The sequence below is a fragment of the Crocodylus siamensis genome, chromosome 4 (genome assembly GCF_052110815.1).
Source record: "Crocodylus siamensis isolate JL-2025a chromosome 4, ASM5211081v1, whole genome shotgun sequence".
Lineage (NCBI taxonomy): Eukaryota > Metazoa > Chordata > Crocodylia > Crocodylidae > Crocodylus > Crocodylus siamensis.
Window position 1 is genome coordinate 168,392,894 of NC_143398.1, and position 16,159 is coordinate 168,409,052.

Sequence of the window (16,159 nt, forward strand, 5' to 3'; positions counted from 1 at the left end):
GTAAAATTGTTTTTAAAGTAAATACATTCATGCAGTCTCCTTCCTTCTGTCCTTGATGTTGATCTTCTCTTTGTTCCCCCTCAGTGCTTCACTTCTAACTCTGGATTTTCTTTGTCTCGCCCCATTCTCATTTTTTGGGACTTTGGTTCCTTTAGTGTTGATCTCTGGAAGTGGAAGGGACCAAGAAGTGCATCTACATGTGCAATTAATGTGAAGCAGTAAACCCCAGAGCATATTGCCCCAGAATGTATTGCTCCTATGTGCTCCGTTTGAACGTGTGCACAGGACTGCAGCACATTGAGAGGAGGCGCTGGCTGGGGCACAAGGGTGTTCCAGTATGGAGCTAAATGCCAGGCAGCCCCCACACTGAAGCACCTATATACCCCAGCCAGCCAAGGCAGCATCTACATGTGCGCATGCTGTGGAGTTAATTAGTTTATTCCAGCCTAATAGGGCACATGTGTAGATGCGTGACATTTACTGTAGAGCTAATTAGTCTACTCCACAGTAAATGTCTTGTGTAGAAACACCCAGGGAGAAAGACTTCTCTGTTCCTCTGATAGTCAACAGTGGTAGCAGGGGTGCTAGAGTCTTTACTCTGGGCCTTGAATGGTTGGAACAGCACAGACTGTTGATGAAAAGAGAAACGAACGCTCCTTGATCCTGTTGCTGAGGCTTGGTTGTAGGAGCAAGAAGTAAGAACAGAAAGAAGCTGTGAAAAAAATTCCTTAAAGCCAGATGACATGATGAGCAGATGTGGCTACTTGGAAAGGAGAGGAGAAGAGGGCTTAGTTGATTTTGCCCCATCACGTTTGAGATTTTTCTCAGGTCCCCTCAACTGGGATCCCACTTAATCGCAGCAGGCCATGTGTTTGATACCTCAGTTTTAAACACCATATTTTAGGGAAATGGCAGTGCTTTTGGCATCTCTGTTGCTAGCAGAGGACATTAAAGGTTTAATTGAGAGTGGCTTGAATGAAGAAATAAATGCTGAAATGCAGAATTCACTTTTGTTCAAAAGTTCACATGCCATCTTTCTCTGTGGCTTGTCAGATACTAGTAAGTAGTTGGTATAATTGTTTACCTTGCTGTGCCTACTGCTTTTAATAAAATGTAGTTAAAATTCTCAGACCCTTAATTTAGTCAGAAAAGTTACTGTACAGAAAGCTTTACTACTTGGAGAATGCCAGAAAAAGATGGGAAATTAACTCAATTTGTGTTAAATAGATGTTTTCTACAAGAGTTATGTTATGCAAAGTTTTGCTTAGCTTGCTCATTAAATGGGTTTTCAGAAGCTAAGTTTCATAGAGAAGTGGGGAAAATGAGCTGGGAATATCTGAGGTGGATGGGAAGATGAAACCTACTGAAGCAATACATCAGATATTTACAGACAGTACTGTATAGTGGTTTTAAAACATTGTAATCTAGCCTAACTTCCAGGATTCTTAATAGGAAAAGGATGCCCAGAAACTTGGTTGTGAAACAGTCACAGTTGCTAAATACATAACATGACTAGTAGAGCTGTGCAAAGCTTCAGTCTCTGATTCGATTTGGCCCAATTCAGTGGCTGAATCTCTGCATCCAAATCAAATCAGGAGACCCTTTAATCTTGCTGAATAGAATCAAAACCCTCCGAATCAATTTGGAGAGATTCAGACGTAGACATAGCTTTAAATGCTTTTTGTACATACCTCAAGGTACCAGGCAGTTCATCAGTGTTGCAGTGGTTGGGTGGATGGAGCATCCCACAGGAGCGCGGGGAGTGCTAACCAGCATGCTCAGCAGCAGACCCAGAAGTGGACCAGAAACACTTCGGGTCCTCTGCCGGGAAGAGCATGGGGGGGGGGGAGCACCCAGGGTCCCCCCACAGCTGAGCCAGGAGGACGGAGGGGCCCCCCTGCATGCTTGGCGGTGGACCTGGAAGTGGACCAGAAGTGCTTCTGATCCACTTCCGGGTTCACTGCCAAGCACATGGGGGGGCCCCCCCGAGCTCCTGTTGGATGTTCCATCTGCCCCAGCATCGCAGCATTCATGAGCTGTGCCTGGTACCTTGAGGTGTGTAGAAAAAACATTTGAAGCTGTGTCTGTGGCCGAATTGCTAATTCTCCAAACAAGCATCAAATCTTCAGATTCGGATTCAGGTGAATTGAATTGGGGACAATGACCTGAATCAACGTATAGAATCATTGTCCCTGATTCAGGCTGAATCTGAATTGAATACAGCCCATTTCATACGCCCCTAATAACTAGTACAAAGCCAGAGAAACAGGGTATTCAAAAGCTGTCATCCAGCAATGCAGGCTCTGTAGGTGCATAGACAAACATAAATGTACCACTTTTAGAGGCTTCTGATTCAAACTGTTAGGATACAGTTCTTTAGTTTGCATGATTCTGTAGCAAACATGGAAGTTCTGTTGCTCCAGACTTTAACCCTGCTTCATCCAGGGGCAAAATCAGGGTGTTTTAGTTCACTTATATCACTAAAGGCTCATGCAGCTATAACAGGTGCAGCATAACAGGTGTTCCATGCTCCTGAGCAGCATCTCCTCGTCGCCTTTTAAAACCTTTACAAATCTCTGTAAAGCCCTAATCCTCTACCTAAAAGCATTATTTAACCTTGCCCATTAGTGCATATAGTTTCACATATTACAAATTAAAATTGCCTTAAACAAGGGGTCCTCAACCTCAGCCTGCTGGCCAGATCCAACTCCTGGAACCATGTCCTCCAGTCCATGGGTCTTCCCAGAGAATTCACAGTAAGCCCATGGGCCTTGGCCCTGCACACTATATCAGGTGCACAAGGTGGTGTGGGACCCAATCTGGCATGCAGGGGCAGCCCGTGGACTGGCCCTGCACCATTCGTCTGGCCCTCTGAGTCCAAAGCTTTAAGCGTTACATTAAGCCACATCCAAGTTTCAGAACTGTGCATTATATGAGCTTCACTTACAGTTCATCTCCCTACAAAATTTTGGTTAGAATGTAGAAAGCATTCTTCCACCTGCCCTACAGAAGAAACGCAAAAAGATTAGGAGAGATTCACTAGTAATGACTCCATGGTAAGATTGAATCCTGAAACAGGCTTAAAACACAATTAATTCCTGATTTTGTACATGTAGAAAACTGTCCAGTTTTGGTTTGACTTCTTTCATGAATTTTCTATAGGAAGCATCTGAAATTTGTCTGAGACTGATGTCTATCTATGTCAGCCTGAACATTTCTTGCTTCTAATTGGTGATGTGAGGTTTGACTTAATTATTTTAAAATGCTTTGATATTCCAGAATGAAAGACTTTCTGGATCCCAAAGGCATCCAGCCCTCTTGCACTCTGACCCCAAACTAGCATAGCCACACTAACAGATTCCCCTAGCTGGGGGGGATGGTCACAGCACCACATTAACTGGGGTACACCCAGCCAGCACAGAAACTTCACATTGACTGTCACCACTTTCCTTGATGAGGTTAAATATTGCCCTTCAGAAATTCCAGTTACTCCAAGTATCTATTGGATCCAAGTAAGCATTAGTTACTGGTCTTTTCAGGTGGAAAAAGAAGTTGTCTTTTGTCACCTTGGTGTTGCCTTAAAAATTTTTACAGCAGTACAAGAGTGAAAGCAAATGGACTTCCATACCCTTTGTCATACCACACATGCCCAAATTTGTGGTCGTGAGCAAGTTAGTAATAAGCTCTGCTGTTTTATGGTGGCAGGCATCTACTTCCTTTACAGTGAGGGAGCACAGGCTTGGACCTGTCAATCCTGAGGTGTATCTGCCTGGCTTTCCCTGCTTCTAGTGACATGACCAACAATCTTTGGGACTCATCTCTAGAAACAGGAAAAGGGGAGGCTCTGACTTTCCCTGCTTTCAGAGACATGTCCCAGAGATTTCTAGGGATATGTCTGGAGGCAAGGAACATGTCACCAGTTGTCCTACAAAATTAATGGGTGACATGAGTTTCACCCAATGAAGTGATCAGCTGTGTCAGCATAGCTGATCTGCTTCATTTGGTGACATCTATTTCGAACCTTAAGTCTGATATACACACATTCATTTTTGAGTTTGTTTCCCGCATGTGCTCTATTTCAGTGTTGTAACTTCATCTTTTTAACTATTTTTCCTCTGAATGTTGTTGCTGTTAATTTTGGTGCCAGGTTCATTTTTTTGCTTCCATTTTAAGAATGCTTAGCAAAATGTTGGCATTACTAAGGCATTTCCATTGATGTTCTTAGCATTTTGGCACCAGCAATCATGCTACTCTACTGTCTGAATTGAGCCCAGCACTACAGTTTTTATAAGTGTTGAGGATTCATCAATGCTTCTTGGTTCTAACATTATCAGTACAATTGACAGCGGTAAGGTAATGAATTGTGCCCAGGTAGTTGCTAACAATGAGTTATAGTCTCTTAAAAGTGGGGATGGGGGATGATCTATCATTTGAAATATTTTAATTATAAATGCAGTGGCATGAACCATATCAATGAAATGAATATATTGTTAGCAGGGTTTAAAGTATTGCAAATATATGAATACCTTAAGTCTCACTTCTGTTGTATTAGGCAAGTGAGTCTAATAATAATAATCATTGTGGTCATTACTTGGTTTTTATGTACAAAAAGAAAAATTAAGCTGGGTCAATGGATGAACATATTTATTTCTTTTTATAGAACTGGTAGTAAAATACCATATTCTATACAAAGGATGTTGTGATATATTAACAAAAAGTACCTTTCAAGGTTACATTTTGACTGGCAGATTTTTTTGGTGTTGACTTTGTTGGTACATTGAATGTAAATCCTTGTGATTTCGAATGTGGACAATTTGAGATGCGATTCAATACAAGCCTACCATTTCTTCCTAAATTACAGTCGTGTGTAGTTCTACATCCATGTTCTAAAATGGGTCACGTGAGTTTGACCAGAAGAATCAATTAAAAAACAGCTCATCCAAATTCTCATAGTTTGAATATCATCTTTTGCTTTACAGGGAGGCAGCACGTGAGTGTCGCAGGAAGAAAAAGGAATATGTGAAATGTCTAGAAAACCGAGTTGCTGTGCTTGAAAACCAAAACAAGACATTAATTGAGGAGCTAAAAGCACTTAAAGACCTATACTGCCACAAATCAGATTAATTTTGGATTCCCATTTTCATTTGTCAAGGTGGGATAGAGACTAGTTTTGGCCACAACCAGAAAGACAAAGTAAACTTTTTATTTTCTAAACATTTCTTTTTTTCTATGCGCAAAACTGCCTGAAAGCAACTACAGAATTTAATTCGTGTGTGCTTTGCATTAAACTGTGAATGTTCAAACACTTGCCTCCACTTCTCCCCTCATCACCAAGTCTCCTGAGCATGATGAAGAAGAGAAGACTTCTTACTCATCTTCCCATCCTCTTCAAGGAGTAATAATGTTCATTTTGTGAAGTTTTGCTGTGTGGGAGGGTTCTTTTATAATGATTTCAAGAATCTGTGCTGAGCTTTTTTGATTGCCTTAGGGACACAGTCACCCCAGCCTCTTGGCCTGAAGTACTTTGTAGACTACATATATAGAATAGGCCTGGCGCAATGAAGAAGCAATGGTTGCCAAATTGATGCGTGCTTTCACATACTCATTATAACAGTAAAGATATACAGCTGAGTGGCATGCCAAACAAAGGGAGCTCCACAAACAGATTCTTTATATGGAGACATGGGAGGGAAACTTCTTAATAAAACAAGCCCAGGAGGCTTTTTGGTGTTTAATCTGTAGTCTGTCCACCACTCCTGGATTGATAAAACTTCTCCATGCCTCAGAAACAAATGCATTATGGCACCAATTTTGGTCAGCTATTGCTTCTTGAAGCAATTATGTATATTCGGTATTCTGAACACATGAAAAGAAATCACCAACTGAATGAAACATAGTAATATTTGGATGGGAAATGAACTCAGAGTAAACAAAGGTACAGTAGCGGACAGCTTGTGTTTAGAAGATAATTTCATGTAAATGAGAGTAATGCATTAAAGCACTACTTGTTTTTATGCAACTGAACAGTTGAAGTATAGCCAACTTCATGTACAAATTGAGTCATGAAAATGAAATTTCTTGCTGGTATCCCCCATTCTTTCAAACAGTTTGGTTATCTGCATTACATCACATGATCATAGCTTTTCTAAATTCTTTTTCAAAACTTGAGGCTCCTCTGTATACTGAAATTCATATCTTGGAGTGATATCTTGATATCCAGAAGGATCTTGAACATTGAGGAGGACTAAACATGAATAAATTATTCATCTCTAAAACCACTCTTCATTGAGCAATGCAGAAGCTGTTTGAGGAAAATAGCAATTATTAATATGCCCCTATTAAGGTTAAATTACATAATTTATTCATTGGATTGGTATTAATATAAAGGGTTGGACTGAGCAAAAGCTTTACACATGTGAAGAATTTTACTCTCATTTCAAACAATCAGGCTCTTGTGTGTGCACTGAAGGGACAGCTGTCTTTTCCCAGAAATACATTTCAAGAAACAGTAGAGGGTATCAAGTTCAAAAAAGTGAATGCTGTACTCAACATTCGTATATCCATTATGTGTCAAAAACAATCATGTTCAGTTTAGTTTATCGGTCCTTTAAAGCCAGACTGATATGTTAACTTGGTCATTTGAACTAAGTTTGCTTTGGGCCTCAGGTCCTGGTTACTATTTCAACCTGTCTGTATATAGACATGCATACAAAGTCTCTGGTCTGTACAAATACTGACCTATCCAAATATTAGCTGTATCATATATTTTCCCATTCCTTAAATCTGTTTTAAGATAAATTTTCCAATTTGAACTTATTTTAAAGAGTTATAGTCAGTGTGATATTATAATAAAAGATTATTGGGAGGACTAAAAGTAACTGAGTCAAATAACTCTAGCAGTATTAAAGGTTCTGGTTTCCTCATTTGGGAGGGTGCAGTTTCCAAGAGACTTAAGAATGAGCAAGGTTAAAATCGGAGCATTATAATTTAATTTAGGGTTGTTGATAACTTTGGGGCCAGTTTTGTTTGTATGGAAGTGAAACAAAAATGGAACAGAACTTTTGCAAGTATGATAGGATGAGTTTTCGAGTCTGAGTAATTTTTATATGTGGTCTATTTTTATCTGCCGTAAAGGATTGATTGTTCTTTTTTTTTTTATGTAACCAGTTGCAAATTTATTAATTTCGCGATCAAACCTAGAGAAAACCCTAAAATTCTTAAATATACTTTTATAATCAACAGATTTGTAACAATTCAAAATATATATGTTATAATGAATTAATGCCCAACTGTAGACAAATGGCTTACCAAATGCATGGTATTTTTTCAGAAGTAGTGCTACAAGCAGAAGCCTTTATGATATTGCAGGAGTGATCTCTATAATGCTGAGCTAATTTATTTCCTCATTTAAGCAATTAAGTGTAATGGCCCCTCAGCTTTGAGAAATTAAATAATGCTGGATGTGCCCTACATGAAGCAGACTATTTCTTACTATAGATCCAGTTATTTGCAAAAACAGGTTTAGTGATGAACCTGCATGAAATTAGTAGATTATTTCAGATCTGTTCCTTGTAGATAATTGGCACTAATTAGTACCCTTGCTGATAGTCTCTTAGCAAAGCATCCAAGAACTGAATGATCTGTGGAAACTGAGCTGCTAGCCCCAGATATGCTTCTTTATAGGGCAGGGTTGAAATGCTCATGAGGCAAGTAGAAAGCTCCTGTTGCCATTGTCCATGTTGTAAGTGTTCTTTGAATGCAGCTGTTAGGGTTATCATTATAGAACCTGTCAGCATTCAAGTCACACTGAAAAGAATCTCATTTTAAAGTATACAAATATTTGCAAGAATTCTTATTTTTATTTATGCAGCACTGAGGTTTTAGGGACTTGGATTTGGTTCATAGAAATTTAAAAAACAAATGAACAATAAAATACATATTATTATTTTAGACCAAGTACAGGGCTGGCTGAGTTTACCTGTATGCTTTACGTTCATGTTGGCCAAAAAGGGAAAGACAAATACAATCCAGGAATCCTTTCATATGTCATTAACACACCAACTAGCAAATAGTAAGGTTAGGGTAGTCATCTTTTTATGAATTATGGGTTAATTGGCTGTAGATCAGAAATTCTGCTGAAAGTAAATGGAGGACTTAGTTTTATATCTCACAGTTCTAAGTTTTCAAGAGTTGATAGCTTGGTTTAAAGTGAGGGTTAGAAAGGGCTAGACCCATTATGTTCATAATAACCAAGAATTGGTTTCAAATATAATTTTTGTAATATCGTTTTTTTGCAAAACAAAAGCACCAAGCTGGCAGTTAAGATATTGTCCGAGGTGCTCTCTTTAGATATTCTTGGAAAATAATACATATGTATAATATATGTACATATATATATATATATATATATATATACACACACACACACACAGTATATAATCTACAGCTCTGAGAGCTTTTAAGTCAGGAATGCTGAGTATTATAGTATATTGAGGTCAAAAAATTTTTACGTGTGTGTGTGTGTGCGTGCGTGCGTGCGTATGTGTGCTTACATTTTTCAGTAGTTTTGGGCTGCGTTATTCTGGCGCTGATTTTTTTTTTAATTTTGTTTTGTGCTTTTGTTCAGTTATCCATTTTCTAGAATTTTACTTCATCCTTCATGGCTCTTGTGTTTTTCTTAGATGGAGATTTTGAATTATGTAAGCAAATGTTTAAAAACTCACCACCCCTCAAAATTACTCATTTTTGTGCTTTGTCTTTTTGGCAGCTATATAATAAAGGCAAAGGCAAATGGGAGGGTTTTTTAAGGAACCACTGATAAGATTTCTTTTCATCCTGGGTAGACCCTATGCATTTTTATTCAATCAGTGATGTCACCAGATATTGACAGTGGCCACGCAGCGTTGCTAGTATCTGAAAGCACAATTTCAGTCAGTCATGCCCTTCAGGACAAAGTCATCTGTAGGGTTCTGGCTGTTCTGTCATTTGTTTTTGCATCTCAGACCTACTGTCTTTTCTGGTTCTCTGTGTGGACCAGAAAGTTGGTGGGGTGTTTGGAACCCTACAAAGGCTCAGGAATAAAAAAAAGTTTGATTTAACAAGGAAAAACAGCTCTGTATGTAATATTTCCAATGTAAATTTATACTATAATTTTTAATCTGGGCTTCCATTAGACAGACAGCAGCTGCAGGCAGTCATCTGTTAATTAAAACTGACATCTGCTTATTTTTAATTTTTAAAAATTGGTAGCCAGTGCGATTAGCAGGTTAAAGCAAAGACAAGTCTACACTTTGAAGTGAGTTCATTATCAGTGGTTGCAATTGTATGGCAGTTCATAGGAGGGTTTCAGTGAATTTGAGACCCTGTTCTTATTGACATTTTTTGCCCTGAAAACAGGTTGCAACATAACATCCACCCATGACTTAACAAATTGTGTATTTATTTTTGTTACATGATATCCTTTGTAAATGTTTGATAAAATATGCACTTTTAGAAACAAAACTACAAAAAAAAATGAGATCTTGATGTTAGTTTTGTTTGAGAAGCTCCCTGGCATGGTCATTACAGACAGCTATACATGTGTCTCAGTTGTCTCCAAATATCAGTTGATACTTTCATGAATTAACTTTCAGGATGAAGCCCATCAGTACCTGACTTTCAGCAGGTACTTTTTCAGAATGGAAAGGGATCTGAACTGGCAGTACCAAAGTGGTACAGAGTGTAGTGTCTCTCAGCAATATGAATGTTGAATTATTTTAAGACAGAACTAGTGTAGAAATCTCAAATGAGAAAGGGGAATTAATTTGGAATAGAAAATAACACATCTTCAATCTCTTTACTCCTCTTTCCCTCATTTGTGAGTTAACTGCACATTGCAGGAGCTGCAGCCCACGAAAATAGAACCGATAGGATTTACAAGATCTTGGTACTAGGAACGTGAGTTGCATTTAGTGATGATATCTTGTCCATTAAGGTAAAAAAAAAAAAAATTAAAAACTACAATTAACTCTTTGGCAGGGGCAATGAGGGGAGTTGATGACTTTATTTTAAGGAAAGCAAACTTTTTAAATGCACAGTAAATTTAATTTATGACTGTGGGTAGGGACTGGTTTCCTTAATTTTCTGAATTTACTAGAAATAAAAGACACTGATCATAGAAGAACCTGAACATCATGAAGCTGAATCATTTTGGCAGGTTAAACCAAGGACAAGTTTACACTTTGTAGTGATATGAAATAATACTATGTTGAGAGGGTAGTGTCTTTGCTTGTGATTGGTTCAGCTCTAGTGGTTTTATCACAAAATCTTCATGTCTTTGGAGAAGAGGGACCAGATTCAGTTTGTGAAAGAGGTTTGTATTTCAGGTGTTTTACCTTGGAATGTGTTTTTAATGTATTAAAGTATAGCCTGTTAAGAGGGCTGAGCCCATAAATGTGTAGCACAAATTAAAGACACTGATCTGTCTGCATTCTGATACTGCAAGTGCAGGTCCCAGCTAGAGTTTTTTGGCTCACTGTGTAAGATAGTAATTTTAGATCTCATTTTCACCAGCAAAAAGTGGAGGGGAGTCAACTGTCCTCAGGAGGCTTACATTGGGCAGGAAAAGGGGTGGGCGTAGGGGGCAAAATGATCCAAGGTTGGCATACTTTAACATAAGCTGACCATTTACTGGACCTGGAGCATTCAGTTCATTGAGTCTCAGCCCTCACTCATGTCATATTTATCTAAATGAGAGAGAATTGGAGATAGAAATTAAAAGCGGGGAGAGGGACACAACAACAAATAGGCATTGTGCCAGTTGGCCATCTGGAAATGGCCAGTTAAGACCTGGGAATAGTAGGATGTTCTCCACAAGCTGCATTTTGATCCAGGTGCCACTCCATTTTGTGTGTGTGATGAAATTATTTATATTTAAATATAAAAAGAAATAAAATTATAGAACTGCAAATTTGTATGAAATTTGACACTCTACTGCTTATATGGACTTTTGTGGGGTGGGGAGGGGAAGGGGCAGAAAGAGGTGCTAATTAGAACCTGTCCCCCCTCCACTCCTCAAGAACAAACTTGTCCACATATCAGATGTTAATGTCTAAAATAAATGATTTCTAGTCCAGATTTATAATTTGAAACTTTTTTAGAAAAATGTTTTTCAGGGAAGTTTCTAGAGTGAAGGTTGTTGTTCATTATTATTTTTAATTTAAGAATGAAAATGTAAAGCTCATCTCATCCCCATTTTTGATTCTTCACCCAAAACTATCAGCACAAAACAGGGTATTCAAAATTAACTTCAACATTTCTCTGGGAGTTAAAACTACTAAATAAAGAAATCTTAATGGGGGAAATAAGTTCTGTTACCATTTCCTACATTCTAGAAACATCCCTGTTTTATTTTTTTTTACTTAATCTTTTTGTGCTTTATCTGTGTTTAAAAACTATTGTACTGAGTTATAATGCATTTTATTAACACTATGTACATATTAGCCGCTTTGTGTTTCAGAATGGTAGTAATTGCTTTGTATATTAAAGTGATCCTTGTGAATTTGTGAATTATTGTCATAAAGAAGTGCTTTTTCTTACTGTAACCTTTTGTGTATAAACTGTCATAATGCCCTTTTTACACAAACATTTATGTGCAGTCACATAAACATGCTTTTAAAAACTTTACAGAGTCTCTTTTTTGAGGATGGATGTTCCATTAAACTACAGGAGCAAAGGCAGCTAGGTAGAAACATAGGAATATCTGCATTTAATCAAAATTTTGGTCTATCAAGTCCAATATCCTATCTCCCTCAGTCATAGCCTGCTGTAAGTGGTTATGAGAGAAAATTCCCATTGGGAAATTTATTTTAACTTTCGTTTACTAAATGAAATTAATGGGAGATTAGCTTATGCCATGAAGCACAGCAATTCCTGTTCCTTCAGAGCCTGGATTTTTTGTTTTATTTTCAGTCCTCTGTTGTTTTATCTGTATTTTACTCTGGTGGCAGAATCTGATGTGCTGAATAGATTATGTTGTATATAAAAGAGTTTCCATTAATTATTTTTAAGTTTGCTACCTATCGGTTTATAATCTCTGTAAGCTCTGTACTTTTTTTCTCGCCTACCATCCAAACTAAACATCAGAATAAATACAGTGAGGTGCTGTGATTGTGCATAACTGGATTGTTTAGTCTACAAAGTTAGTTCAGACTATAGGTATAAAAGCCAATAGACAAAGTCAGCATCTATGTAAACAGGTACCTTTCCATTAAAGTCAATAGAGAGCACTACGGTCTTCATCACCACCTCTTTATGGGTAAGATCTTTTAAGTTTTCAGGGACTACATATTTTCTTAATGGTACATGTATTTCTGCAGAAAATCCATCGTTCCTTCAGAAAGACAACGGTTATTTAGTGAGTATTGAAGCGAAAGATGGCTTGAATTTCATTTGAAAGAAACTGGGTAATGATGTAGTGTGTGAAGTCAGTAGTGGCAACTGCTAAGCCAACAACGGGTCATTTCATTTATGCTTTTGCTTATTTGGTAGATTATACATTCATATTTTTTTTCTGATTTAAAATATTAAAAGTTTTACCCCTGTGTTGCAGGTGTTTGCAGCTGTTCTTCTGACTAGAATGGCTTCTTTGTGTGACCAAAAGAACCCCATAATATACAAGCTGCATTTTCCTGTGATAAGGCCAAATACTGCCCTTGAGTTTCAGACACATTATTTGATTAAACGAGCCAACTGGATTTGGCAAAGAGCTGAATTTGGCATTTACTGTTAAAAGTTTATTAAATGTCATCTTAATCTTATTACCATTTTCAGTTGTTTGCTGTTTTATTGAATGGCTTGCTTAAATTTTCAGTAGTAGCCTGCTCAATTTCTTGAACATCTGTCTGTGGCTGTGTTTTTCAGTAGCTAGTAATTTTCTAATGGAACACTTTTTTTTTTAAACTACAATTCATCATCTCATCAGTGAGGGTACAATAAGAGCCAAACTATCGATATCAAGCCAACTCTGGGGAAAAGAAAAATTGTTCTTATCCACTTTCTCCTCGGTTTTATTTACACCTGAAAGATGAAAATGTCGGGTCTTTTTTCATGCCTAACTTTAATGTCAAATATCCAAAGCTTTTAAAATAGAAATGTAATAAAATAAAATGGACACATGCCTGTTTTCTCCCTTTTCCTCTTAAAAGTGTTAACTGCTAAATAGGATTGATTGCTTTAAAAAATTATTCTTAAGCATGCATTAACTTGTATCTGCTTTCCCTTGGTACTTACTTTTATTTACAACTTTTGTACTTCAGCAGGTTACCTTTGTGGTTTCTTTTTTTCCTCTACCAACACTCCCGAAGCTCCAAGCAAGGCCAAGACCACGCCTATTGTTCCTTCAGGAGACTTTTATAGTATCTGTGTTCACTCATGCTTTTTTTTTTTTGGCTGATCACTGTTTGCTGTTGCAACTCAATGCTATATTATTTAACTTAAAAAGCAAAAACAGTTTTCTTAACACCCTCTCTATGTAGAACTGCATTTCTGTAATTTCTTAGTGGTATCCAGATCAAAAGATATTCAGTATAGAACCGGGGGTAGGATTTTTGTTACATTCAACCTGGGATCTGCAAATTGAGTGTCTATCTTTTTTTGTAAATCATCATCTTTAATTAAAGGTTGTTTGGGACAAATTGTTGTTAGGGACACCTACATATCCTGTGGGTGTGTGTGGGTGTGGGTATGTGTGGGTGTGGGTGTAGGTGTCCCTGACAACAATTTGTCCCAAACAACCTTTAATATATATTACACTTGAAGCACTTCAAGGCAAGTATACCAATATTAGTATCATTAGGTATATATATGTTGCCTTGAAGTGCTTCAAGTATAATGGGCTAGACCTTAGAACAGGGGCGGCAAGCCACATAGGCAGTTCTGGGGAGCTGTTGTGGCCTGGTCAGCACCCCACCACTCCCCCCCACCAGCCCAGAGCCCATATGCCCTGTGGCTCCTCCCTGCTACCACCAGTGTCCAGCAGCAGCTGAAAGCACAGTCCTAGCCCTGACCCTGCTCCAGACCAGCTGGCACCTGTGCACATGGCCCTGACCACAACCCACCCTGCACCTGCTCTGGACTCACCCACCCACGCTGAGCAGCAGCAGTGGCTGAGCAGAAGCTGCTGCTAGGAATGGGGGATAAGCATCTGCCTTCTCTCTCCCTGCTGCTGGGCCTTTCTTGCTGCCTGGAGCCTGTGCTTGGTGAAAGAGGCAGCCACTTTTCCCCCATGCCTAGCAGCAGCTCCTGCCTGGCCACCGCCACTGCTGCTGTTACTCAGCATGGGTGGGTGAGTCCGCAGCGAGGGTGGGCCAGGGTTGAGGCTGTGCACACAGGTTCCAACTGGTCCACTCTGGCCAGTGTGAGTCGGGGGCAGGTGCAGGGTGGGCCAGGGTTAGGGCGGCGCATGTGGATCCTTGCCAGCACAATGGGGCTAGGGCCAGTGCAGTGGCAGCTGGAAGGAGCAACCACCACCTAGAAATGCACCCCAGCTGCAGAGCTGCCCCAGCCCTGCTGTGTGCCTGGGGATGGTGGGACGCACCATAGGCCAGGTGGGACTGAGGGACCTGCTACAGGCCTAATCTGGCCTGCAGGCTTTTTGCCCACCCCTTTCTTAGGGCAGTGATTCTCAACCAAGTTGCCTTTTAAGGGTGCCACACAATATTAGTATCATTATCATTAGTATTAGGTATACAAACACCGACACATAATTCACAAGGTAAACCCAAAGATTCCTTAGGAATCCTTAGGGTATTTTTATACGTGCTCCGGGAGGTGTGGGGGTGTGTTTTTAATTAGTCATGCTAACTAAAAATACCCATACGTCACGTGTCGGTGTCCCCGTTGATGGAAAAAAGGCAGCATGGCACTTTGAACTAAAGTTCATCGAACAAGCTTTAGTTGAAAGTGCTCAGTGCAGGGAGGCTGATACATGTGATGCTAGAGTCTGCTGGAGCATGTTTATTTCTGTGCTTCAGCAAACTTGATGAATCTGCTTGCGTAGAAGAGCCCATAGTGTCCAGTACATTCTGATCTGTTATGATCTTTCTGATTTCTTTGCAACAGAAGAATCACTCTATTCTCTTTCCATAGTTAAGAAAAATGTGAAAGCACAGAGCTGGCATTTTCCCAGGGGTGGCTTGAATCTAAAAAGGTTGAGAACCACTGACTTTGAAAGTAATCGTGGTGGTGATGATGTACAAGAGGAAATGGACTCCACTGCTACCCTTTAAGCTCTGAGGGATCAGCAAGGCTAACAAAAACCAGGCAAAATATCTTGTAACTGAAATCAGCTGCAACTGATTACATACTCAAGGAATATATCTGAGAGAGGCTTCAATTTTGTGCAGATCTTTTTTGGTAGCACTGCCTGTATACTTTAAGTACTACTGTTCCAGTCACAAGCCTTAACTGGCTGTAGGTTTGTTGGAGATTTGTACAATTATTTGGGAGTAACAGGGGGACAATTAAAAAAAAAAAAAAATGAAAAAATCCTTCAAATTTGGGGAATTGTTTCCTGACAAAATACTTACTTTTCTATGCATCAGAAAAAAATTGAGGCTAGAATACTATCATTTAAGAAAAATAATTTGAGGAAACAACTTCAGATGTGGCTGTCTGAGACTGTGATTATTCTATAACAAAGATTTAGAAAAATGAGGTATGTATGAATCTATGGTTGTTTAATTTTTAGTCAGTGTTACTGGTCCTTTTTAATTTCCTTCTGGTCAGAAGGAAGATCTGAAAAGTAAAGAAAAAATATCTGTACAGATGAATGTTCTTAATGGCTTCTATCACCTTGCTCATTCAATTTAAATATGAGGGAATTCAACCACAACAACTTCCTTGTAAACATCCTGCAGGGATGGTACCCAAGTAATTTCAACGTGTACATCCAAGCAGGAGAGGAGAAAAAAACAATAAGTAATATTTGACTAGGCATGGCAGCATGAGGAGCTCTACAACATAATTTCTTCTCAACCAACAGATGGCAAGCTGAATACATATTCATACACTGAGTGTCAAGAGTAGTCTGTACTGGTGATGACGCCAATATAGTGCCCCCGCTTCTCCTGGGAAACTTATTTTGATGTCAGGAGGGGAGAAGCTTCCTATCTGGTTTTGA

At 38.9% G+C, this 16,159-nt stretch overlaps 1 protein-coding gene across 3 annotated transcripts in view; it reads left to right on the top strand.

Moving 5' to 3' along the window:
* Nucleotides 1–13,062, top strand: part of CREB1 (cAMP responsive element binding protein 1) — a 53,558-nt gene extending 40,496 nt beyond the window's left edge. For 2 of the 3 annotated variants that reach the window (XM_090044844.1, XM_090044843.1), the window contains exon 9: nt 4,980–13,062. In XM_090044844.1, the coding sequence (XP_089900970.1) occupies nt 4,980–5,124 (145 nt within the window). In that variant the 3' untranslated portion in view covers nt 5,125–13,062. The remainder of the gene's footprint in view (nt 1–4,979) is intronic. The other variant, XM_090044842.1, reaches the window with a different exon arrangement.
* Nucleotides 13,063–16,159: the final 3,097 nt, after the last annotated feature.